Here is a 27575-nt window from a genome sequence, read left to right as displayed (position 1 = left end):
TCACCCCTCCTACCTAGGGTATGTAGGGAAAATGTTTTATTAAAAAATGGCATCAGCATGTTGATGGGGGGATGGGTGAAAAAGGACCCAGCAAAGACCAAATTTAAGCAAGACTTAAAGGATAACTCCAAGCATGCAGACAATAAGCAGTAATAAAAAGGCTCAACAATATGACATTTACATTTTATTTTATTGGAAGTGCAGTAAGACCAAAAGTCTAATGGCCCTGGGCTGGCCGTGTACAACTCCAAATGACTTCCTGCAACAGAAGGGTTTCTTTGTATGCTTAGGACCACACTAGTCATTGCTGATTGTGTGATCTGAAACAAAAGTAAAGCATTCCAGAACTGAAGGTGTTTCAATTCATAAAACTCTAGAGGTCACATTAAGTCCCCATTCAGATATTACGTTCTGCATTTTAAAGTGTTTGTTACCCTAAAAATAAAAAAAATAAACAGATAAAAAAGATGCCTATTATAAATTATATAAGAGCATCTCCCGGCGCTCACGTCGCTCCTCGGCTCTCCCCTCTCCTCCTCCCAGGCTGACGTCAGCGGGAGTGCTCGGCCCCGCCCGCTATAGCTGTCAGCCAGGCAGTGGCGAGAGCCGAGGAGTCACGTGAGCGCCTGGGAGAAGCTTTGATATAAGGTATAATCGGCAGCTTTTTCATTAAACACAGGCACTGGGGGACATAACGTTATGTTACAGAGGCGATAGGAGGTTGTTATTCTGTTGGTTAACTACGTTAACAGTTCATTGCCAGAAACCTCAATGAGCTTCTGGTATTGGATTGTTATTTGGTGGGGGTGGAGCTTAGTGCTGACTTGGACAGAAGTCGAAGCCTTGCATACAGCCTGGGGAGGAGATCGGTGAGACTCCATAGGCACAATTGTATAGATGAAGATAAACGTAGGCACTCAAAGCCATTATATTACCAGCATTATTATTTAGTACACTGCCCAGCACCTGAAATGATCACTTTATAGAGAACATAGAACCATTCATATCAGTTCTTGCCCCCCAAAGAACCTTCAGCATAAAGCCCCCAGCATACTCATACACATAGGCCATATGGTCATATCTCTAGTAACAATATAACTAACGAGCAGGAGAAATAGCTTGCAAGAAATGGAACACCTACTTGTAGTGCGGTCGGAGCAAGGCAGGGTTTATGAGGATTGGGCATGATCTCCAGTGACAGTGAGGCACACTTTGGTGAACCGTTCAGGTGATGCCCGTAAAACGCAGACTGGACACTGATGGTGGAATGTCGAGGGCAATGCAGGGTCAGGTGTTCACCATCGCAAGCAGACACGGTGTGATTCTGCAACAACCTTGTCAGATAACCTAGAAAAGACACAACAATCGCAGACTGATTAAATCAAGGCAGACAGAAACTTTATATTAGTTTTGGTATAATTATAAAATGCTTCACAAGGTGAGACATCGGGGGCAGGAATATACAGAGAAGCATCATAAACCCAGTGAGCAACTCCAGCAAAAAAAATGTATATGTGCAAAACTGACAGAGATAGGAGTTGGGGGCAAACTATAACAGTGCCAGGGGTGCTTACCACGTATACCCTTATTTTGGTGGTTTAAAGGAGAAGTACACCACAGATGATGTCTTATTAGACAAAACGTGTCGGGACGGGCTCTGCTGTCACATATTTTATCACAAGCGCTTTTTATCTTCCTAAAATGTGAATGTTCTTTTTTTTTTATATACAAAAAAACGTCTTGTATTGTAATTGTAATCGTGTATTGTAATGGAATCACACTATGTGGCCTATTTCTTCTTCCCCGTATAAATGCATCATTGGGAGAAAGTTTTCTGATCCATCCTCTGATCACCACTTCTCTGGTGGGCTTCCATTGGAAACAGCACTGTGACAGACCCTTGGAGTCTATACCCCTAACTGGAAGCTGTGTGTGCCGATGTATGGTTCCCCTGGGTGTACTACACCACAAACTTTACTGACTCATTAGGCGTATGCCTATTTGGCTTTAACTTTTCCGGTAAGCCTTATACCTATCGGTGGTGGATTATCTACTGGCAAACTGTCTACACCAAGCATTTATTCCAAGTCACTTCATTATTGTGATCACCTGTTTATGGACTTTTTATATGCACTTATGAATGTACATTTACCTTAAATATATTTTCATTTCATTTATTTTTTGTTTCACAACAATATTTCACTATATTTCAATCAATTTCTCACTATTGTTCATGCAAAGTATAGAGATTGTTTGATTATTATAGAACATAGATTTTCACCTTTCATGAGGTCATTGCACTGAGTATAATGTTATTTGGTTGGGGTCTACCCCACTGATATTACTTTAGCGCTGCACTTTATTATTTACATACTTTATTTACTTTACAAATTGATCCTTTGTTGTGCTGACTGCTACTACACTATTTAAAGAGACATTGCGGTTTATCCATTTTCCTATATTTAAAGGAGAAGCACAGTCAAAGCTCGTTTGGCTGTACTTTTCCTGAAGATCACAGGAGTGAAATTCGTTCTGCACTCCCGTGACCCGTTTTCACAGAGCCAGTCCAAGTTGGGGAAAGATTGTGACCATATGATCAGGATTCACCCAGGAGCCTGGACCGGCACATGGCTCAGCATCCTAGTGAGCCTCTAAAAGCCTGAGCCAGCCACTCCCGCCTCCTCCACAGCCCAGTGCTCCAGTATGCACAGGGGGCAGAGCAGAGAGCTGCTGACTGACATTCACCAGCTCTCTGCTCACAGAGCTCTGAGAACCGAGCGATCAGCTGTGTTTGATCGCTCAGTTCTCAGTCTTAGTGCTGCCAGGGGACAGATACCCCATTGGACCAATGCTGCATCCACCTAGGTAAGTATGATTTCTAAAAAAAAAAAAAATTCCCAAACTTCTCTTTTAAAGACTTTGTATACTTTCAAATGTTTTTGTTTTAACTATGCATTAGTGGTTACTGTAGTTAATTTCCTTGTGCTGTTTGTTTTCCTCACCTTATGATGGACTCACATGTTGTGGCTGCAGTTTGTAGTGTTATGGCTGATTGATCCCCCCTTGTCCATGTATTCATTCATCTAGCTTGTCCCTATTCACCAGAGGGACAGACAACTTTTTGTTCTGGTTCACACAGCATTCAATACATAGAGACCGCGTAGCTCTCACTTGCACCAGTGCTAGACTGAGAGACCTAGAGTTTGTGAGATATGTCGTTTTCTCACAGGAAATGTCGGTTCTGATACTACAGACAGAGGTCATGCATTAACCTGTGCAGTGCTGTGCAACATGCCTCATGTTTGAACATAAACAGAAACTTGTGACATAGGAATGTAAAGATTTACTCTAGTATGGGCTTTGTGTACAGGGCAGCAAATGACACCATGAAACTACATGATCAATGCACATTATATGCAGGTGAAAAAAACAAGGAGCAGGTAAGAAAATTAGAAGAAACTATCATCCTACTCTACAAGCAGTTTATAAGTGAACGAACCCAGAGAGGGTGAACTGAAAGTACAAAGTAAACTATTTCAACATCACCACTCCGTAAACTGTGCACAGGCAGCTAATTGTTTAAAATATGTCTGGGGGTATTTGGCTGTTTTTCCATCCTAGGGCATGGCCAAAAGGTTGTGGATATCTGGCCATGGTCCAATCTTTACACAAAGCTTTTCACAAGGTTATGCAGTGTGTTGCAGTGTACATGTGAAAATATGGGCCCATTCATCTTTCAGAACCTTTGAGAGCCCAAGTACGGATACTGGATGGGAAGACTGGGCTCAAAATCAGTATTCTAATGCATCTCAAAGTTGTGCAACTGGGTTAAAGTCAGGACTAGTTCCTACACCCCAAACTCATGAAACCTTAAAGAGCGTGTTTTGTGCACAGGGGCACAGTCATGCTAGAACAGGAAAGGGACTTTTCCAAACTGTTGCCAAAAGTTTGGAAGCACCCAATTGTCTAAAATGTCTTGGTAAGGTATAGCGTTAACAGTATCCTTCCTTGGAAATTTTGGTGCTACTGACAGTCAGCACTATGATATGTTAGTGGTTGTGTTCCACCCCTGAGAGCTCTATTGCCCTACAATGATGGTCTCCAAACTGCGGTCTGGGGGTCAGATGTGGCCCTTTGCTTGCCTTCATCAGGCCCTTGGGACACTAATAACCCCACTAATACAAGGCAATATTCCTTTTACACCAACAGTGGGGCATAATTCACGTCACTGATACCAACAATAGGGCACTATTCCTACCACTGACCCCAACAATGGGACACTATTCTTCCCACTTAAACCAATGATGGGACATTATTCATCCTACTAACATCAACTGCAGGACCTATTCTTCCCACTGACACCATTGATGAGGCACTATTCCTTGTCCTGATACCAACATAATGGAACTATTCCTCGCACTGGCAGCAATGATGAGGAACTATTCCTTCCACTGATACCAACAATGTGGCACTATTCCTCTCACTGACACCAGTTATCGTGCACTATTAATCCATCCCACTGACACCAATGATAGGGCACTACCCCCCCCCACTGATGCCAATGATGGGGCACCATTCCTCCCACTGATACCAAAGATGGGGCACTATTCTCCCCAATGATGGGGCACTATTTCTTCCCCTAATACCAACAATGGGGCAATATTACTCCCTATAATACCAATGATGGGACATTCTTTACTCACACTGATGCGGGACATCTTCTACTTTGGAGACCCCTGCCCTAGACAATGGCCTATTCTGGCTCAGTAGAAATTCAGCCCTTGATAAAACATTGCTCCTCTTTTCACTTCCTGTCTGGGTTGATGAATCTCCCCCTTTGTCACTTATTTGTCTAGAGAATAATAAACAGCAGTGACTTATCTGAAGGCGTTTCCTTCCTCACAGTGATTGTGTAGGCTGTATCATTTGGCATTGCCACAGTGACTGACAGGCAAGAAGAGCAATGTAAATATTGGTTTAAGAGTAGCTGCTGTTAAACTAATTTATTCCAACTTATACACCAGACACAAAAGATAAAGACTGTAAAGGAGAGTTGTGTAGAGCAATTTGGACAATAAATTTGTAAAGCGCTTTGGGGAAAAAAGTTCTAGGAACGAGTGACCAATGGCCAGTGAATATTAAGAGTGTAAAATTCTTATATTAATATACATGAATCATTAATTCAATGGAAAGGCAGTCCATGCACAACAAACATAGTCCTAGAATTCCTGGAACCGGAAGCAAACACTTATGCCGCGTACACACGGTCGGAATTTCCGCCAACAAGTGTGTGTGTGTGTGTTCGATGTGAGCTTGTTGTTGGAAATTCCGACCGTGTGTAGGCTCCATTGGACATTTGTTGTCGGAATTTACGACAACAAAAGTTTGACAGCTGATTTTCAAATTTTCTGACAACAAAATCCGTTGACGGAAATTCTGATCGTGTGTACACAATTCTGGCGCACAAAATTCCACCCATGCTGGGAATCAAGCAGATTCCGACTGGCTATTGAACTTCATTTTTCTCGGCTCGTCGTATGTGTTGTACGTCACCGCGTTCTTGACGTTCGGAATTTCCGACAACATTTGTGTGACCGTGTGTATGCAATACAAGTTTGTGCCAACATCCGTCGGGAATAAATCCAGGATTTTGTTGTCGGAAAATCCGATCGTGTGTACGCGGCATAAGAGGGGAAGGCAGCCAGCTATCAGAGTAAGAAGCAGCTCTTGTAGGTAATTCTCGAGGGAGAGAAAGTGGCGCCACTCTAAGTGCAGCAGATTTAAACACCAATTTTAATATAAGTAATAAGCTCACAGGATAAAAGAAGTAAAAGGCATATGGATAAGTAAGCCCCACTGCAGTGGTCCCGTCCAACTGGATGGCCGCAATGTGTGCTGTCATCCGCCCCCGGCCGTGCCGATGGGTTCCGAAGCAGCCTGCTTCGCCTCCCGGCTACTTCTCTTTGCCTCCCTGACTTAGACAAGACATGTTGCTGAGATATGGGGGTACTCTGCTGGAGGGACCTCATGTATGGGGATACTCTGACTGGAACACCTTATGTATGGGGCCACTTGATATATGTACTTTGACTTGGGACACCAGATGTATGAAGGTACTCTTATGGGGGCACCAGATGTATGGAGGTACTCTTATGGGGGCACCAGATGTATGGAGGTACTCTTATGGGGGCACCAGATGTATGGAGGTACTCTTATGGGGGCACCAGATGTATGGAGGCACTCTTATGGGGGCACCAGATGTATGGAGGTACTCTTATGCCCCGTACACACGGTCGGATTTTCCGATGGAAAATGTGTGATAGGACCTTGTTGTCGGAAATTCTGACCGTGTGTAGGCTCCATCACACATTTTCCATCAGATTTTCCGACACACAAAGTTTGAGAGCAGGCTATAAAATTTTCCGACAACAAAATCTGTCGGAATTTCAGATCGTGTGTACACAAATCCGACGCACAAAGTGCCACGCATGCTCAGAATAAATAAAGAGATGAAAGCTATTGGCTACTGCCCCGTTTATAGTCCCAATGTACGTGTTTTACGTCACCGCATTCAGAATGATCGGATTTTCCGACAACTTTGTTTGACCGTGTGTATGCAAGACAAGTTTGAGCCAACACCCGTCGGAAAAAATCCTAGGATTTTGATGTCGGAATGTCCGATCAATGTCCGACCGTGTGTACGGGGCATAATGGGGGCACCAGATGTATGAAGGTACTCTAATGGGGGCACCTGATGCATTTGTGTACTCTGATGGGGCCCCTTGATATATGGGTGTATTCTGATGGGGTAAGGGGGTATACAGGGTACACACTGCTCCAAAGCAGCCCGCAGGGAGATCCACAGCTGGTAAAAGTGCTCAGGTGCCCGCCCGGTCCACAGCCACAAGTGATCAGAGTGAAAAAGTGAATGAATAAGCACTGCGTGCGAAACGTGTTTACTGGCTGTCCATGGACTGTGTGTATGTCTTTTTGTCTACTTTTTACATTTTAATGGCATGATAATCTAATAAAGAAGCGGTTTTATTCTTGGAGTGCCGCCACGTTTACTTTTTCACTTTGATTACTACTATGATGGGGCATCCAATGTAAATGGGTACTTTAATGTAGGTGACATGTTTGGGGATACTTTGATGGGGCACCTGTAGTATGTGGGTACTCTGATGGGGACATCAGTTCTAAAGGGGACACTGTGATGGGGGGGGCTATTTTTAGATAGACATGCAATGACTACATAAAAGTCATAGCACAAATAATGAGATTCAGACCTTTGCTGGAAGTAAATTTTGCTGACTGGACCTCCTTGAATTTTAATTCAGTACCTCAGCTTTAGCAGATAATACAGAGTGTTTTTACCAGTATAGGAATCTCTAGATACATTAGAATAAAATGTGACTGTACATCATCTGTGATGACATGTGCGATATGTCTACAAGCCCCTATCTTGTCCCGTCTGCAGTCAGCTCTCACTCTGGTATTTTATGTTGTGCTATGGCCCAATTTTCTTCACAGCAATGTACCGCGATGCATTTAAAGCTGTCAAAACAGCCAATGATTCACTATTGTGCTATAAGCGGTCCTTCAAAGTGAAACCAGTATCATGTGTCCAGTGCACATTAACAGTTTCACTCCTCACAATAGCGAGAGATGGAGGTCTATGGTCGACTGAGTATAAATCTTAAGCAATCCTGTGTAGATGAAATTCCAAGCTTGTTACCTGATGACTGCAGCACAGAAGTCACACTCTATGTCCTATCTTGAAAATAATTTTTTTTTATTTGTGTGTACCCATCATCAATTCACAAAAAAGCAATGGAAGCCATTTTTAGAACAGATTTTTTAATTGCAGCCTATTTGGAACACAGCCTGCACCTGACATCACATTAGTCATGGGGTATATTACTTTCGCACACCATACTGGAATCAACCAAGTAGTTAAAATGGCATAAAACATAAAATGCAGTGCTTTTCATAAGTGATTTAAAGTGCACAAAAAGTTATTTTCCCTTAAGAAAAAAGACAGCTTGACAGGGTGAACAGGAACAGAGATCCAGGTTAGAGACCACCATCTCCACCATCAACATACACAGCCTCTTACCAAATGTAGTTGACCACCCTATTACAGAGGGTCAAACACACACATATGTGATCCTCAGGCAGCTCCAAAACCGGTCCCCTTCCTCTGATACCCTGTCACAGACGATTCTTCCAAATCTTATAGGGCGTACACACGGTCGAACTTTGTTCGGACATTCCGACAACAAAATCCTAGGATTTTTTCCGACGGATGTTGGCTCAAACTTGTCTTGTCTACACACGGTCGCACAAAGTTGTCGGAAAATCGTTCTAAACGCGGTGACGTAAAACACGTACGTCGGGACTATAAACGGGGCAGTGGCCAATAGCTTTCATCTCTTTATTTATTCTGAGCATGCGTGGCACTTTGTCCGTTGGATTTGTGTACACACGATCGGAATTTCCGACAACGGATTTTGTTGTTGGAAAATTTTATCTCCTGCTCTCCAACTTTGTGTGTCGGAAAATCCGATGGAAAAAGTCCGATGGAGCCCACACACGGTCGGAATTTCCAACAACACGCTCCGATCGGACATTTTCCATCAGAAAATCCGACCGTGTGTACGGGGCATTAGTGTCCATGCCAGAGATGACAACCCCACAAGCACATCAAGATCCGCAGTGTATGTCTTCATAGCGCAATATGTTTTATAGCGGGATTTAATATAAGTAAGAAAAGCCACTCACAAGCTTCAGCTAAAATCAGCGTTGTATAAGCATTAGAAAAGTTTCCAACCAAAAAGATGGCCACACTACGCTCCATTCTGGTGCCACAATGACGTCACACGCCAGGCTCCACCCAGTTAAAATGGTGCTTCAATAACTGGTCACAGTGTACAACAAGGAAAATATACACTCACAGTCACTTTATTTAGTACACCTTGCAAGTACCGGGTTGGACTGCCTTAATTCTTGGTAGCATAGATCTAATAAGGTGTTGGAAACATTCCTCAGAGATTTTAGTCCATATTAACATGATAGCATCATGCAGTTGTTGCAGATTTGCCAGCCGATCCATGATGCAAATCTCCCATTCCACCACATTCCAAAGGTGCTCTATTGGATTGAGATCTCGTGACTGTGGAGGCCATTGGAGTACAGTGACCTCATTGTCATGTTCAAGAAACCATTAGGGAGATGATTTGAGCTTTGTGACATGGTGCATTATTCAGCTGGAAGGAACCATCAGAAGATGGGTACACTGTAGTCATAAAGGGATGGACATGGTCAGCAACAATACTCAGGTAGGTTGTGGTGTTTAAACCAAATGGTACTAAGGCCAAGTTCACACTTGTACGCCAAACACTCCAACATTGGGAACGCATGTTGCATGACGTGTTAAAAGCAATGTTTCCCTATGGGAGCCCTCTTTAAAAATGCTTCCTGCACTACTTTGGTCCGACTTTGGTCCTACTTCAGCCCACTGAATATCACTGAAGTCGGAACTGATCCGACTTTGGCATGCGACTTGTGCTCTGATGATCTTGAAGGGGAACTCCACGCCAAATTAAAAAAAAAAAAACAGCATGGGTTCCCCCCTTTGGTCTGGTATGGATTTTAAGGGGAACCCCCACGGCGAAAAAACGGCGTGGGGGTCCCCCCAAAATCCATACCAGACCCTTATCTGAGCACATAGCCCAGCAGGTCAGGAAAGGGGATGGGGACGAGTGAGCGCCCCCCTCCTGAACCATACCAGGCCGCATGCCCTCAACATGGAGGGTGGGTGCTTTGGGGCAAGGGGGGGGCCCTGCAACCCCCACCCCAAAGCACCTTATCCTCATGTTCATGAGGACAAGGGCCTCTTCCCGACAACCCTGGCCATTGGTTGTTGGGGGCTGCGGGAGGGGGGCTTATCGGAATCTGGAAGCCCTCTTTAACAAGGGGGCCCCCAGATTTCATCCCCCCACCCTATGTGAATGATTATGGGGTACATTGTACCCCTACCCATTCACTTTAAAAAAAAGTGTCAAAAATAAAACACAGTACACCAGTTTTTAAAGTAATTTATTAAGGCAGGTCCGGCGTCTCTTCCGACTTCTTCTCCCCACTCTGGCTCTTCTGCTTCCTCCACTGATGTCTTCTGCCACTGCCGGTTCTTCTCCCCTCTCCATGGGTCTTCTCCGTGCTCTCTCCAGTTCTTCTCCCTCTGTCCGCTGTCTTCTGCCTCTGCCCACAAGAAGTTATTAAAGGATCCTTTGATAATGTCTTGAAGGCGGGACGAAACGCATCAGCTGACCGCGGGTGGTGATGCAATTTCCGGTCGGCGAGATGCAAGTCGACAGCCACTACCGGTTCCGGGTTTTAACACTGTTTGCAACGTTTTTACATGTGAGTGGATATTGTTAGTTTTTTATGCAATAAGCAAACGGAATTACGCTATATCTTTGCCATTTGTACATATCCCTGATGATCCGTTGAGAATAACGCACGTTACAGTTGGAGACACAGTTCGTGGGACAACAGAGCCCAGCAATCCTCCCAAGCGCTTGTGACTTCTGTTATGGGAGTCCTGGATTTCTGGTGAGTGAGAGGGCATACAGAAGGGAAGAACGCATTGCACGGATTATTTTTTCAGCACTTGGCACTTTCTATTGCACAGATTGGAACATTTTGAAGCAGCACTGCAAAGTTTGAAGTTCATGAACTTTACACACTTGAATCCTTAATGGACTATTAGTATTTTTTAATACTATTATTGATTTTTTTATGGTTAATGGTACTATTGATAATTTGTTTTGTAGTATTGATGAATTAATTTAGCACGAGGCAGCACTCTTCTTTTGATCACACATTTGAAGGCACATGCACATTGGGAGCAGCAACCCTTATCTACATTGTTCACTTACAGTGTTCACATACTTTCTCACACAATATTTTCACAAATCACTTATCTATTAGCGCAGGAATTTATAGGTGTGTTACACATATCTATATTCTTTTCTGTTAAAGTGGATGTAAACGCAATCTCATCATTGCTAAACTACAGCCATAGTGCTTATCTCTATGGATATACATGCCTCCTGCATGTATCCTTACCTGTCAAATATCTCCCCTTTTTTTGTTTGTAGCCCTGCAAAACTCCGGAGTCTGTGGGCGTGTCTTTTGTCCGAAGCTCAGTGGGAGTCATGACATCAGTAAACTCTTCGCCCACCTCTACACTCCCCTTGGCAATATATATACTGTATTCTCCTCTGTATTTCTTACACTCAACTTCTGCTGGTCTCATGGATTATGCCCCATGATCACTAACATCCAGTCAAAACCCAGGAAAGGCACCACATGACTTCACCATGCCAATCATGCTGAGGTGTGGATCAGCCAATCCTGGGAGAGCTGAAGAAGAAAGGAGGGGGGATGTGAAGTACACAGAATGCCTTTCTCACACTTGTGCATGAGATAAGGAAATCACCTGTCACTCACAGCAAGGGGGAAGAAACAGACACCTATTTCTCTGTGTTGGCTTTTATCTTATTGAAAAAAGATAAGAGGATTGCGCAAAGTTGGATTAACTCTTAGTGGCAAGACTGGGCACAGATGACATGAAATCCTATACTCTAAAAGGTACAAGCCTTAATTCCGGGTTTACATCCACTTTAATGCATTCTATGTATGGTAAAAAAACGGTAAAAAACTTTCTCTGTGCAGCAAGCGCCCTAAATACTTACCCGAGCCCCATTGTGCGATGTGCACAGGAGCTTCGGCTCTCTAAGGACTCTCTTCTTGTTGGCTGAGACGGTAGCAGAAACTATTGGCTCCTGCTGCTGTCAATCTTAGCCAGAGAGCCAATGAGAAGAGAGAGGGGGTGGGGCCAAGCCATGGCTCTGTGTGTGAATGGATACGCAGAGCAGCAGCTCGGGAAAAAGCCTGCTCAGGTGCCCCCATAGCAAGCGGTTTGCTCACTGGGCACTTGGCAGGAGGGAAGCACCAGGAGCGCTGGCAGGGGACCCAAGAAGAGGAGGATCGGGGCTGCTCTATGCAAAACCAATGCACAGAGCAGGTAAGTATAACATGTTTGTTATTTAAAAAAAAAAAACTTTCCTTTTAATATCACTTTAAGCCCAGTGTGCATGGATCCTTACACTGCACAGTTTGCTCGCTCTCCACCTGGAGAAGTGACTTAGCTATATACTTGCACAAGAATAATTCCAATAGAGAGGATGTTTGGACAGTTCATATGGCCAAGAAGGCCCTCACAGGACCTTCCGTATATCTTCTGTCTTTCACTTCCTCTGTTTCATCAAAGACATCAACTTAAGTATGGGTAACTTATTTGCCAGCAGTAGCATCTCTGTCTATAGAAGTAATAGGGTTGATTTACGAAAGGCAAAAAAACTGTGCACTTTGCTCCAGAACTTAGTAAATGGGGAAACTTCACTTTGAAAAGAATACCCAATCACGTGCAGGAAAAATTTTAAAAAAAGGTAATTTTTGCTTGCACATGATTGGATAATGGAAGTCAGCCGAGTACAACTGCACATTGAAAAGTGCACAGTCTATTTACCGACCCCTTTCACACTGGGGCGGTTTGCAGTAGCTATTGCGCTAAAAATAGTGCCTGCAAACCGACCTGAAACAGCCGCTGCTTCTGTTTCTCCAGTGTGAAAGCCCAGAGGGCTTTCACACTGGAGCGGTGCGCTGGCAGGACGGGAAAAAAAGTCCTGCTAGCGGTGAAGGAACGGTGTGTTTACCGCTCCTTCACCGCTCCTTCACCGCTCCTGCCCATTGAAAGCAATGGGGCACCGCAGCTATACCGCTGGTGCGCTTTGCGGGGGTTTTTAACCGTTTCTCGGTCGCTAGCGGGGGGGGGGTAAAACCCCCCCCCCCGCTAGCGGCCAAATACCGCCGCTAAAATGATGGTAAACCGCTGACGCACCTCCCGCCCCAGTGTGAAAGGGGCCTTAGTAAATCAACCCCAATAGGCCAAGATTTCGAGGTTGCTCACAGTAGTTCTAAATGTAGGAATTTCCAATGACATATCACGACAAAGGTGTGAGAGTGAAAATCAGTTGATCAGAGGAGCTCAGACCATTAAGTTTAAGAAGCCTTTCACAACCAGGGTTCAATGGAACCCCACAATTCCTCTTGAGTTTACTAGGGGTCACTTGAGCAGTGTGCATTAGTGAATCGATCTCCCACCTTCACTAATCATGAACACAAGGAAGCCATTCTCCACTGACCACCAACATAAGGGCTTCCTTCTACACTGACCACTAATGTTAGAGTATACCACAATTTTCAATATCTGCATTTCTTTTTGTTAGAATTTTGTTTGTTTTTTTAAGATTATTACTGAAAATAATTTGTGGTGTACAGCAGGTAGGTGTTAAAGGTAATCTGCCCAAGATGTCAAATACTCTAGGTACGCATAATTCTTATTATTTAGGTTAAAATTTTGTAGGACTTACCAATCATGCTAATTTATAGAGCTGTAAGTATATTAATTTTTCTATATAGAGCTGTAAGTATATTAATTTTTCTATATAGAGCTGTAAGTATATTAATTTTTCTATATAGAGCTGTAAGTATTTTTTCTATCAGGGCGTTCCTCACAAATAGGGTCCCTTCGTGATAAAAAAGGTTAACAAAAGTTGGGTTACAGTGTATGTATAGCCAAAACTTATTTTATTTTTTTCGTTTAGAAGCCCTAGCAATTTTTTTTGTTAAGTCTATGTCCTTTCTAGGGACAGAAAGTAAAGGGGAATCGTCACAAAAGGGACACAGATACCCAAAAAGAAACAGACAGGAACATTTTCACTATCAAAAATTTTAAAAAAAGTTTGAGCTGTACATAGAAAGATTAGAACTGTGCAAGTTCTAACCGGTAACCAAATTAAGTGTTCCGTGTACTAACTGAACTTGACATGGAACTCTAGTGACTGCACTTTGTGAGCGTCCATATAATTAGCACTACATAAACATTGTACTTAGAGCTTTATTACACTACCTCATTTTCACAAACAAACTGATTTGAGCAGTCCCTACAATAAAGGTTAATGGAGGTGTTAAGAGCCAAATAACCAATATTCATACAAATTGCAAATGCTTGGTATTTTAGTTCCCAATACGTTAGAAAATATGTGTAACAACTCAATAAAACTAAGCTGTCCAGAAAAAGTGGAAATTGGAGGGCTGAGACAAACCATTTACCCAGGGGCGGCCTGTCCATTAAAGGCACATGGGTGCCGCTCCCCCCTGTCCATCGCCGCCTCCCCTATCCATGCGTCAGGCCCCTTTCAGGACACCGGCACATGGATTCCTATGCGGAGGGGCTGTTTTTTTCAAGCACCGATTAGAGCCAGAGGCTCTAATAGGGTTCAAAATAGGATGGGAACGGGTCATAGAGAGTGCACTCCGATCCCACCCAGGTGTGTTACAACAGCAAATCAATATTCGCTGTTGTAACACTGATGCTCCTCCCGGCCAATCAGGAAAGGTTTTGACACCGGTCACCCGATTTGCTGAAAGGACAGGCGATCCTATTGGATGCAAAGGAGGAAGGAGCCGCCATGATGCAGAGAGGACACAGGATCCACTGCACGCTGCCCATAGGAGCCCGCCACAATCCACCCCTCGTAGGAGCCCGCAACCCGGCCGCTGCCCGCCACCCGTAGGAGACCACCCGCCTGCAACCAATGGGTTAAGTGCCGGGGTGGGGGGGTGCCACCAACCAACCGGGCGGGGGGGGGTTGTTTGTCCCCCCCAAAAAAACACCAGCCATCACTGCATTGACAGGGGTACTAACAATGGTCAGCTTTTATTCATTTAAAAAAAAAAAACTGTTGCTGTAAGGGCCCATTCACACTACAACAAACATAAAAATTCACCTGCAGGGTATTGTGTTATGGCGCTGTTTTTATGTATTTTTGTGCCGTCTAATGTGCATCTCAGTTTGTTTTTATGCACCTTTTTATTCTTTTGAAGAAAACGTAAGTGTTACAACCACCTTAAGAAGTGTTAACTGGAGTTCGGATCTAACTGTTTAACCGCTTCATAACCGCCCACCATACATATACTGCAGCAGGACGGCCGCTCTGTGCCAGATCATCTAGTACTTGATCTGACACTTCCGGGTCTGGGGCGCACGCGGCCGGCGACCTTCTCCTGCTGCGATCACACACAGTGGGAGCCCAGCGGTGGGTACCATGGACCCGATGTCCGCCAGCACACACCGATTGTTTAGTACAGAGGGTGAACGCCGATCTGCCTATGTAAACAAGGCAGACTGCCGTTCTGTCAATAGGGGAGGCATGGATCCTTTGTTAATGCTAAGCAGGAACATGGATCCATGCCTTCCCTTAGTAGAAGCACCTCCCCCACAGTACACAAGCACTGGCTAGGAACACGTTGAACCCTTTGATTGCCCCTGATGTTAACCATGCTCAGAATAAATTAAGAGACGAAAGCTATTGGCTATTGCCCCGTTTATAGTCCCGAGGTACGTGTTTTACGTCACCGCGTTCAAAACGATCGGATTTTCCGACATCTTTGTGCAACCGTGTGTATGCAAGACAAGTTTGAGCCAACATCCGTCGGAAAAAATCCATGGATTTTGTTGTCGGAATGTCCGATCAATGTCCGACCGTGTGTACGGGGCATTACATTCTGACCAGCACCCTAAGGGGGGCATTCTTCGTATTGACCAACAATGTAAGGGGCATTCTTCGTATTGACCAACAATGTAAGAGGCATTCTTTGTATTGACCAACAATGTAAGGGACATTCTTCCTACTGACCAACAATGTAGGGGACATTCTTCGTATTGACCAACAATGTAAGGGGCATTCTTCGTATTGACCAACAATGTAAGGGGCATTCTTCGTATTGACCAACAATGTAAGGGGCATTCTTCGTATTGACCAACAATGTAAGGGGCATTCTTCGTATTGACCAACAATGTAAGGGGCATTCTTCGTATTGACCAACAATGCAAGGGTCATTTTTCCCACTGACTTTCAATGAATTGGTTTTCAGTAAGGGTTCCCCAAGACTTAAAAATTATTTCAAGGGTTCTGGGGTAAAAAGGTTGAGAGGCTTGTTTAAACAAATACATTATCAGTGGTCCTATTTCATAAATTCCAAAAGCATTTTCTAAGGTCAATGACTTTTGTGATGGTGTCATCATCCTATAAATAAAAAATGCTGTGGGCCTGGGAAATTGTACAGGTTTCATGGAACAAAGGCTCGGAAGCATCTCCTTGTGGAAATTTACCATCTTTCAGTACATTTGCCTTTCATCAAGTCACAACAAAACTTCAGACATCTAATGAACGTCTGACATGACTCGTGGGATGGTTCAGGCATTGTGTAAACAGCTGCTTGTGTTCTAACGTCACGCGGTAATCGTACATAAAAGAGCGCCTTAGCTTTATTTGTACACATTCTTAGTTCCTTCCATTTGGTGCGTCCTCCTGCCCTACTTCTTGAAAAGACATTTCTCATCACCAAACTAAAGACTAAGGACACTATAACTTAACATAGATGTACAGGAGACCCCAACTGAATGATGCCATGTAGGTTTCTAAAGCCTCCTAGATTTTAAACAATTGCACACATGTTTACCCTTTTACCATTCTTTGTTTCATCTCAGGGCTGCTGATCTCCTGTTGACATTTTGCAGCCACGTCCTGTTTACATGCACTCCCACAATGGCTGCATGACATTTCTCTGATGGTGACAACAGTAGACTATGCCTGCGTAATGGGCATAGAAATGGCAACTTATAGTCTGCTGTAAAAGCTTGTTTGACAGGATGACAGCAAAAGAGTACCATTCAGAGACAAGGACAAATCATTAACACTCTATAACAGGAAGTGCTTGAATAAAGATATTCATGGCAGGATCACCAGGCATTATTTTAACCACTTCAATACCAGGCACTTAGACACCTTCCTGCCCAGGCCAATTTTCAGCTTTTAGCGCTGCCGCAATTTGAATGACAATTGCGCGGTCATACAACAACATGTACCCAAACAAATTTTTTATCATTTTGTTCCCACAAATAGAGCTCTCTTTTGGTGGTATTTGTGGTTTTTATTTTTTGCGCAACAAATAAAAAAACAGTGAAAATTTTGAAAAAAAACAAGTTTTTCTTTGTTTCTGTTAAAATTTTTTGTAAATAAGCACGTTTTCTTCTTCAATGATGGGCACTGATATGGCTGCACTGACGGGCACTGATAAAGTGGCACTGATGGGCGCCGATGAAGTGGCACCAATGAGGTGGCACTGATGAGGTGGCACTGACGGGCACTGATGATGGGCACTGATAGGTGACACTGATGGGCACTCATAGGCAGCACTAATGGGCACTCGTAGGTGGCATTGATGGGTACCTATGGGTGGCACTGATGGGTACTTATGGGTGGCACTGATAGGTGGCACGAATGGGCACTGATAGGTGGGCACTGATGGGCACTGGCAGGTGGCACCGATGGACACTGATGGGTGGCACTGATGGCAATGATTGGTGGCACTGATGACACTGATGGGTGGCATTGCTGGGCATCACTGATATATAATGGTGCCAGTCAGTGCCCATTTGTGGGCACTGATTGACACAGATCAGGCATAATTTGCACATGTGGATGGCCATGGGGTACATACCTGGCCATCCACATGTTGCCCCCTTCCCTGGTGGTCCTGGCGGCTTCCCTGGTGTTCTAGTGTGGGCATCCGAGGGGGGGCTGCGCTGATAAACAATCAGCGCAGACCCCCCTGTCAGGAGAGCCTCTGATTGGCTCTCCTCTACTCGCGTCTGTCAGACGCGAGTGAGGAAAAGCCGATCAACGGCTTTTCCTATTGACATCGTGATCAAGCGTGATTGGACACGGCTGATCATGTGGTAAAGAGCCTCTGCCGGAGTCTCTTTACCAAGATCAGTGGAGCGGTGTGTCTGACTGACGGGCGCGCGGTGGCAGTTATCCTGCTGGACGTCATATGACGCCCAGTCAGGATAACTGAACCACTGCCCGGCTGTCAATCTGCTATAGGCCGGGCGGGAAGTGGTTAAGTAAAAGATTAAAAATGACATCAACACAAGAGTCCAAAACTTTCTAAACAAAGGGTCAGTCCACTTGGGGGGGGGGGGGGCTGGAAAGTGGCCAGAGGGAGCAGAAAATGTCCAGGCCAGTGACAGTAAACAAAGCTCCAGACTCGGTGGTCAGTGGGATTCCAAAAAGTCTCAGGGCTGGTAAGCAGAGGCAGTAAAAAGATGACCTAGTGACTGTGGTTAGTGGAAGAAGAAATCATTTTCTATTGCTAGTGCATAGCTCCCAACTTTTCCTGATTTTGAGGGACTGTCCCTGAGGCTGGGTTCACACCATTGCAATTGAATGCAGGTTCCCCGCATCCAATTCGCAATAGCAGGAGATCTTGACGGGCTCTCTATGGAGCTGGTTCACAAATCATCGCAGCAGGTTTGATGCGTTTTGCACAAAAATTATGTGTGTCATTTGGTTCATTTCAGGTCCGAATTCAGCCCAAAATTCAGGCTGAAATCAGACCTGAGATGTTGAACCAGGAGGCACTGGACCCCTTATGTGAGCCGCATGCGGCTCATATGTGAACCCAGCCTCATTAGGAATAATGTCCATCTGTCCCTCTTTCCTCCTCATTTTGGTCTGATCTATATAGTTGTATATAAAATGCACTTTTTGTCTTTCAAAAAGCATTTTCCAGTGCTAAACCTTTCATCCAATTTCTAAATTGCTGCATTTGGAAATCTAAAAAAACAATAAAAAGGAATAGTAGTGGTAAATAAAGGGGTTTGGGGGTTTAACTATTCTTTTTTTTTTTTTTGTATAATTCTCCTTTAAGGGGGTGTGGCAGGGGGGATGCCCTATGCCTACATATTTTTACTGTCATTGGAAAAAATAATTCCCCTGATTGGTTTTAGAAGTAATGCTGTTCCATTGTTGGTGACAGTGGAAGGAATATTGCCCCTTGTTGGTGACAGTGGGAGCAATAGTGCCCCAGCAATGGTGTTAGTGGAAGCAATAGAACCCCATTGTCGGTTTCAGTGGAAAAAAATAAACCTGCGCGGTTAGGAGATATTTACATATACGCTTGCGCCGACATCATCGGCGCATGTGCACTAAAGAAAGGGCACGATCATGCGTATGCGCGGAAGTGACGTCACGCGACTCCGGCCAGTCAGAGAGCCGGAGTCCACGGCCTGGAAGAAGGAGGGGTGAAGATGGACGTGACCACCAGCGGGGACATCACGGGCTTCGTTTGCAGGTAAGTTTGCGGTAAGTGGTAAGTCGTATGCTTTTACTTTGCAGGGGAATAAAGAGGAAGTAAAACCCATCAGGGTTTACTTCCTCTTTAAAGTGTTTGTACAGTCAAAACTTTTTTTTTTTTTCATTTTAAGCAAACCAGTTTATATTTTGTTTTATTTCCTGTCCTGAAGATAGAACAGGAAGTGAGAAGAAATCTCTACAATCTCTATCGGTCTTAGAGACCACTGTCACGAAGACGGAAAGTGATGGGAAATCAAACATTTAGGAGTTGAAAGGCAAAGGTAAAACTTCCAATGGGGACTACTGTCCTGGTGACAACTGTCTAAGAGGGTAATTCTCCTCACTTTGTAGAGATTTCTTCTTACTTGCTGTTCTATCTCCAGGACAGGAAATAAAACAAAATATAAACTGGTTTGCTTAAAATTAAAAAAAAAAATGTTTTGCCTATACAAACACTTTAAAGAGGAAGTAAACCCTGAAACCCCGATGGGTTTACTTCCTCTTTATTCCCCTGCAAAGTAAAAGCATACCACTTACCTGCAAACAAAGCCCGCAATGTCCCCGCTGGTGGCCGAGTCCATCTTCACCCCTCCTTCTTCTGGGCCGTGGACTCCGGCTTTCTGACTGGCCAGAGTTGCGTGATGTCACTCCTGCGCATGCGCATGATTGTGCCCTTTCTGTAGTGCACATGCGCTGACGTTGGCGCAAGCGTATATGGTAAATATCTCCTAAACCGTGCAGGTTTAGGAGATATTTCCAGTACCTACAGGTAAGCCTTATTATAGGCTTACCTGTAGGTAAAAGTGGTCTGTAAGGGTTTACAACCATTTTAAAGGTCTCTGTAAAGCTCTGAAGAATATGTTGGCAGCATATAAACACAATAATAAACATAGATAAAAAATGTGATATTTTACATATATCTTCAAAATCAGGTTGTGGTTGGGTTCTGGGGATGTAGACAGTCCCCTGGGTGCATGAGAGGATGTAGAGCACAATGTTCTCATTGGGGGCAGCTGTTTCCATGTTCTCTACAGCTCCCCAGACGATACAAAACTCCCCACATCCCTCAAGATAATCTTAACAGATCATGGAAACTATTTAATTTATTATGAGTACGTGTTTAATGAAACAGGCCCACAAATAAACATGACGTCCGCTTTCATACATCCACTTTTCTTACACTTTTCTGAACCTTAAAGTGACACTAAACGATATTCCTATTTTCCAAAAATATTATATACGCATCCACTACTTACTGGTCCTGTAATCTGTTTTTCATTAAATTGTTCCTCATTGTTTTTCTGCCTCCTTGCAATATCCACTGTGAGCTCCTGAACCTCTGCTTTTCCTCCTCAATGCTCTATGCACAATACAAATCCCATAGTTCACCTGGGAAGCGAGCAAGAGAGGAGGGCTACTTTTTTTTTTGTACATTCTTTTTTATTGAATTCAAAAGGTGTAGTTATTAGTTATACAAAACAAAGCCTATTTGGCATACCCAGGCTTATGCCGCGTACACACGAGTGGACTTTACGGCAGACTTTGCCCGGCAGACGGGATTTGGTCGGACAATTCGATTGTGTGTGGGCTCCAGCGGACTTTGTTTTCTTAAAAGTTGGATGGACTTAGATTTGAAACATGTTTTAAATTAATCCATCGAAATCAAGTCCGGTCGAAAAGTCCGCCGTCTCTATGCTAGTTCGACGGACATAAAGCCACGCTAGGGCAGCTATTGGCTACTGGCTATGAACTTCCTTGTTTTAGTCCAGTCGCACGTCATCACGTAAGAATTCAACGGACTTTGGTGGATTGTGTGTAGGCAAGTCCGTTCATTCGGAAAGTCCATCATAAAGTCTGTCGAAAAGTCCGCCGGGCAAAGTATGCCGTAAAGTCCGCTCGTGTGTACGCGGCATTAGTGAAAAGTAATTCTTTTGGTAAGATTTGGTGATGAATACAAGACACATACATACCTTCCACTCCCTGTTTCATTGGCAAAACCAAAGAAACATCTTGTGCTCCAGGGTATGAAGCTCCATTGGCAATGCAGCTCTTGGTGCCAGGGTGGGCAATCACCAGGACCAGTGTTGGTTTGGAACTTACACCGTAAAATTGCAGGGGTCAAACAAGGTAGCGGGAAAAGTATATGAAAAAATGAGCACCTCTCTACTCCAAAATGATTTGTTATTTGACCTGACTTTAATAATTTCCTGCGTCCAACAATGCATTGTGGCCTTCTACGCTATATCAGTAGGGATGAAATCAAACGTTTTCGGAACCTAGTCTAAGGCCACCTGAGCTGTTCCACCAGGAAGCTGTCCCTGCACAAAGCCAATCATAAGTGGCTGTGGCATTCCCAGCCGCAGGTATACAAGAGCTGTGTATGCAAGGAACTGTAGGGCAGGGAATGCCTCTGGTGCTTATGATTGGCTTTGTGCAGGGACAGCTTTGTGATGCACTCGCTTAGGCAGGTTCGGACTAGGTTCCCAACATGCCTAAGCTCATCCCTAGTTGGGAGCAAGTCTCACCATGCATCTCTGCAAATTCATGGTACTGTCATATACCTCCTATCTCTGCATTTCTAGGATTCCCAGATCTTCTGCCAAGACTTCCAGAATTTCTGTCATTACCTCCAAGGCTGCTTTCAGAATCCCTGCCAGTACTTTCTTTGGCACTTCCAGAATCTCTGCTGTGCTGGTACCTCCAACACTGCTCACAGAATCCCTGCCAGGATGTCCAGTATCCCTGCCAGTACTTCCGATGGCACTATATTATACTTCTGATCACATGTTTCGCTGCTGTCACAGATTGACTGGACTATTTTCTCATTTACTGCATGCCTTGATCCATGCCTGGATCTGAATATTATACTGCAGGATCCCCATAGTGTACAGTCTTCACAGTGTAGCCTTCCATGTCACTTCTTAGTGGGGACGATCTTCGGGGGTTCAGACCTGGTACCATCATGCATCAAAATCTCTATCTCAACCATCAGGAGCTTTGGGGAAAACCAGCTGGTGCTTAGACTCTGTGCCTCAGGTGAGCCTGCCTAACCTGCCTGGGGGTGTAGTCATAAACACCAATGAAGGGGCACAATTCCTCCCAATCACACCAACAGTTGAGCCCAATGACACCAATGATGGGGCACAATTCCTCCCAATCACACCAACAGTTGGGCCCAATGACACCAATAATGGGGCACAATTCCTCTTAATGACACCAAAGAGATGGCACAATTCCTCCCACTGCTACCAACAATTGGGCCCAATGACACCAATGATGGGGCACAATTCCTCCCAATCACACCAACTGTTGGGCCCAATGACACCAATGGTGGGGCATAATTCCTCCCAATGACACCAAAGATGGAGCACAATTCCTCCCAATCACACCAACTGTTGGGCCCAATGACACAATAATGGGACACAATTCCTCCCACTGACACCAAAGATGGGGCATTGTTTTTTCCCACTGAAGTCAGGACCTTTTCTTCTTCTACTGGCCACAGTACGGCCCCCTAAAGTCTGAAGGACAGTAAACTGGCCCCTTATTTAGAAAGTTTGGAGACCCCTGGTCTAGGCCAGAAACCAGGAAGCAGCTGAAGAAATGTAAAAACAAAAAAGCTTAAAACAGGTAAATATAATATACCTGGTGATCTGGCCAGTAACACACCTCCTGTATTAGTGGGACACAACTCTGGAGGAATGAGTAGATGAGGCACAGCAGACAGCCAAATTGTCAGTCTGGGGGGAGGATAGTGTTGAATGTATTAGCAGATTTAGATACACTAAACAAGTTGAAGCCAAACTCCAGCTCACACTTTATAATCAGTTACAGGAAACAGTTTTTTTTTCCCTTTTGAAATAAAGGTTTTACATGAAAAAATAAAAGCTGATAATTTTAATCCCCCCTGCCAGTGTTAAATGCTGGAGAGCTTATGCTTTTGAAAAACAACAGACTTGCTGGCTGGATCACCAGATGAAAAAAGAAGAAAGAAAGCCTAAAAAAAGGAAACAAATGCAGCCATTACATCTAAGAATTGGTAAACTGCAAGAAATGTTTGCTTTTTGCTTAAACGTTGTTTGAGGGAGTTTAACTCTGCTTTAAGTAAGCAGCAGAACAATTTACTGAGTTGAATTATTTAATAACTTTGTACTAATGATCTCAGTTTCCTCCCCACAAATAAAAGTAAAGTTGTATTTTACACCCTTCCTCTATTCGGTGACATTGGCTGTTCTCATGCCCGCCCTCATCATTGCTAGTTGTTATTATTGCCACTTCCTTGGACCTGACTTCCTTCTTCTCACCTTCTCCTCGGTCATTCTCACACTAGAGGGACTTCTCCACGGTTGCCCTTTGCCAACTAAACACATTTAGCTTCCTCCATTCCACACACTGATGACTCAGTATTATTTGACTCAGTATTATTTTTATTTCCTCACATTGTGTTCCCTCTTACATTTACTTGTACTGTGAAATCACTTCCAACACGTCTTATGGTCATTCCTGGAAACAGCAAGAACAAGTGTATCAGGAAAGTATTCACAGCACTTCACTTTTTCCACTTTTTGTTATGTTACAGCTTTATTCCAAAATGTATTAAATTCATTATTTTCCTCAAAATTCTACAAACAATACCCCATGATGACAACATGAAAAAAGTTTTTTCAGAAATCTTTGCAAATTTATTAAAAATAAAAAACGAAAAATAGTCCATGTACATAAATATACACAGCCTTTGCTCAATACTTTGTTGAAGCAAGCATCTTTGGCACCAATTACAGCTCCAAGTCTTTTTGAGTATGATGCTACAAGCTTGGCACACCTATTTTTGGTCAGTTTCTCCCATTATTCTTTGCAGGACCTCTCAAGCTCCGTCAGGTTGGATGGGGAGTGTCGGTGTACAGTCATTTTCAGATCTCTCCAGAGATGTTCAATCGGGTTCAAGTCTGGGCTCTGGCTGGGCCACTCAAGGACATTCACAGAGTTGTCCTGTAGCCACTCCTTTGTTACCTTGGCTTTGTGCTTAGGGTCGTCGTCCTGTTGGAAGATTAACCTTCACCCCAGTCTGAGGTCCAGAGCGTTCTGGAGCAGGTTTTCATCAAGGATGTCTCTGTACATTGCTGCAATCATTGTTTCCTCGATTCTGACTAGTCTCCCTTTCCTGCTGCTGAAAAACATCCCCACAGCAAGATGCTGCCACCACCATGCTTCACTGTAGGAATGGTATTGTCCAGGTGATGACCGATGCCTGGTTTCCTCCAGACATGATGCTTGCCATTCAGGCCAAAGAGTTCAATATTTGTTTCATCAGACCAGAGAATTTTGTTTCTCATGGTCTGAGAGTCCTTCAGGTGCCTTTTGGCAAACTTCAGGTGGGCTGTCATGTGCCTTTTACTGAGGAGTGACTTCCGTCTGACCACTGTACCATACAGGCCTGATTAGTGGAGTGCTGCAGATATGGTTGTTCTTCTGGAAGGTTCTCCTCTATCCACAGAGAAACGCTTGAGCTCTGTCAGAGTGACCATCGGTTTCCTGGTCACCTTCCTGACTAAGGCCCTTCTCCCCCAATTGCTCAGTTTGGCAAGGTGGCTTGCTCTTGGAAGAGTCCTGGTGGTTCCAAACCATTTACGGATGATGGAGGCCACTGTGCTCATTGGGACTTTCAATGCTGCAAACCAGTGGCGTCCCGTCCACTAGGGACGGACAGATGCTGCCCCCCCTATCCATGCGTCCGGCCCCCTGATCTCGATGCAGGGGCGCCGGATGCTTGGATCCTAATGGGGGGGGCGTGTGGGGGGGTGCTTTTTAAGCACGTGATTAGAGCCGGAGGCTCTAATAGGCTTCAAAAAAGGGTGGTCCGAGCCCACTCAGTTGTGTTACAATAGTGAATGAATATTCGCTATTGTAACACGGAATCTTCTCCCAGCCAATCAGGATTGGCCGAAAGGGGATCCAATCAGATTGGCCAGTTGGATGAGGAGGGAGGAGATGCACGGAGGAGACAAGGGAGGAGACAAGGAAGAAGACGGGAACCGAGTCAATAAGCAGCCCGGAGGCCAGAGAGAAGCTGACATCGTCCACCACGCTGCCCGTGAGATGGGGTAAGTGCGTGGCCCAGACTGGGGGGGTGTTGGCGGCGTAGGATTGTAACCCCCAGTAATTCATCACCAACGGCTTTCCATTTACCAGAGAGCACTAGGCCAGCCGTTCTTAAAGCGGACCTTCACCCTCCGGAGAAATATCCTGCCTCTCCACCCCTCCTTCCTTCCTCAGGCGGAATAGGGCAATTTTTTTTCTTTAGTTCGCATATTTTTTTTTCTACTAAAAAGTCCACCTCCCCATGCTCATCACTCGCCTTAGGCGAATGACGCACACCCTGCCCACTGTGCCTCCTGGGATATGCAGGTCACATATCCCAGGAGGCATAGGCTTTCACTGAAGAACAGGAGGAGGGGGCGGTCCTATCAGCGTGTCATCGAGAGGCCTGCCGCTGAACTCGGAAGAGCCAGCAGGCCTCTTGATGGCGTTAGATAGAACATAGTGGCGCAGGACGGAGCTGTGGCTGAGCATGAGATGATTTGTGCTCTGACATTCACTGTTTACTGTGGGACCTTATATAGACAGGTGTGCACCTTTCCAAATCATGTCCAATCAACTTAATTTACCACAGGTGGACTCCAATTAAGTTGTAGAAACATCTCATGGATGATCAGTGGAAACAGGATGCACATGAGCTCAATTTTGAGTGTCATGGCAAAGGCTGTGAATACTTATGTACATGGAATGTATTTGTTTTTTATTTTTATTCTTTTTAACCACTTAAGGACTAGGCCTATTTTTCAAACTTGTTATTTACAAGTTAAAATAATTTTTTTTTGCTAGAAAATTACTTATAACCCCCAAAATTATATATATATTTTCTAACACCCTAGAGAATAAAATGGCGGTTGTTGCAATACTTTCAGTCACACCGTATTTGCACAGTGGTCTTACAAGAGCACTTTTTTTGGAAAAAATACACTTTTTTGAATTAAAAAATAAGACAACAGTAAAGTTAGCCCAATTTTTTTTATATTGTGAAAGATTATGTTACGCCGACTAAATTGATACCCAACATGTCACGCTTCAAAATTGCACCCGCTCATGGAATGGTGACAAACTTTGACCCTTAAAAATCTCCATAGGCGACGTTTAAAAATGTCTACAGGTTACCAATTTTGAGTTACAGGGGAGGTCTAGTGCTAGAATTATTGTTCTCGGTCTAACGATCGCGGCGATACCTCACTACACTACACAAGTGAAAACGGTGTTCAAACTACACATGTTTGAACACCGTTTTCATATGCGGGCGCGACTTACATATGCGTTCGCTTCTGCGCTCAAGCTGGGAGGGATAGGGAGCTTTACTTTTTTTTTAATTATTTTACTTTTTATTTTTACACTGTCTTTGGGGTCACGTTTATTCCTATTACAAGAATGTAAACATCCCTTTTAATAGAAAAAAAGCATGACAGGACCTTTTAAATATGAGATCTGGGGTCAAAAATACCTCAGATCTCATATTTACACTAAAATGCAAAAAAAAAAAATATTATTTAAAAAAGTCCCTTTAAGAGCTATGGGCGAAAGTAAAGTTTTGACGTCACTTCCACCCTGCAATGGTATGGAGCCGGGTGGGGGCCATCTTCCCCTCACTCAGCTCCATGCCAAGCAGGAGAAAGGACCTGATCGCCTCTGCCGCTGCCGGCGTCTCCGGTAAGCGGCGGAGGGCTCCGGAGCGTGGCGGGAGGGGGGCCCCTCTCCCTTGCGGCGAATCCGCCACTGAGACCACTTTTATCTTAAAGCGGACCACCCGCTGAAGAAGTTGATACCGGGGTTATGGCAGCTAGCTGCTGCCATAACAACAATATTCCACTTCAAAGAGCCGCTGTATAATGATGGCGGGCAGTCCGTAAATGGTTAATAAATTTGCGTTTTTGACAATTTTCACGTTGTCATTATGGGGTATTGTTTGTAGAATTTTGAGGAAAATAATGAATTTAATCCATTTTGCGATAAGGCTGTAACATAACAAAATGTGGAAAAAGTGAAGCGCTGTGAATACTTTCCGAATGCACTGTATTGGAGGCTGTATGTGGCATGTGCAGCTCCCTGGACACTAAAGAGCACCGGAGATTTTACTCCCGAGTACACAGGAACTGCTGAGCAACCTTGTGCGTGAGGCCCAGGCTAGATTCACACCTA

General features: G+C 44.3%; 1 protein-coding gene across 3 annotated transcripts in view; it reads right to left on the bottom strand.

Annotated features, from left to right (window-relative positions):
* EVA1C (eva-1 homolog C) overlaps positions 1-27575 on the bottom strand; it is a 105007-nt gene that overhangs the window by 41953 nt on the left and 35479 nt on the right. For all 3 annotated transcript variants that reach the window (XM_073617121.1, XM_073617122.1, XM_073617124.1), the window contains exon 2: positions 1142-1347. In XM_073617121.1, coding sequence (XP_073473222.1) covers positions 1142-1347 — 206 coding nt within the window. The remainder of the gene's footprint in view (positions 1-1141; positions 1348-27575) is intronic.

The sequence above is a fragment of the Aquarana catesbeiana genome, linkage group LG02 (genome assembly GCF_042186555.1).
Source record: "Aquarana catesbeiana isolate 2022-GZ linkage group LG02, ASM4218655v1, whole genome shotgun sequence".
NCBI classification, from domain to species: Eukaryota; Metazoa; Chordata; class Amphibia; order Anura; family Ranidae; genus Aquarana; species Aquarana catesbeiana.
This window is presented reverse-complemented; position numbering and strand designations above follow the sequence as displayed.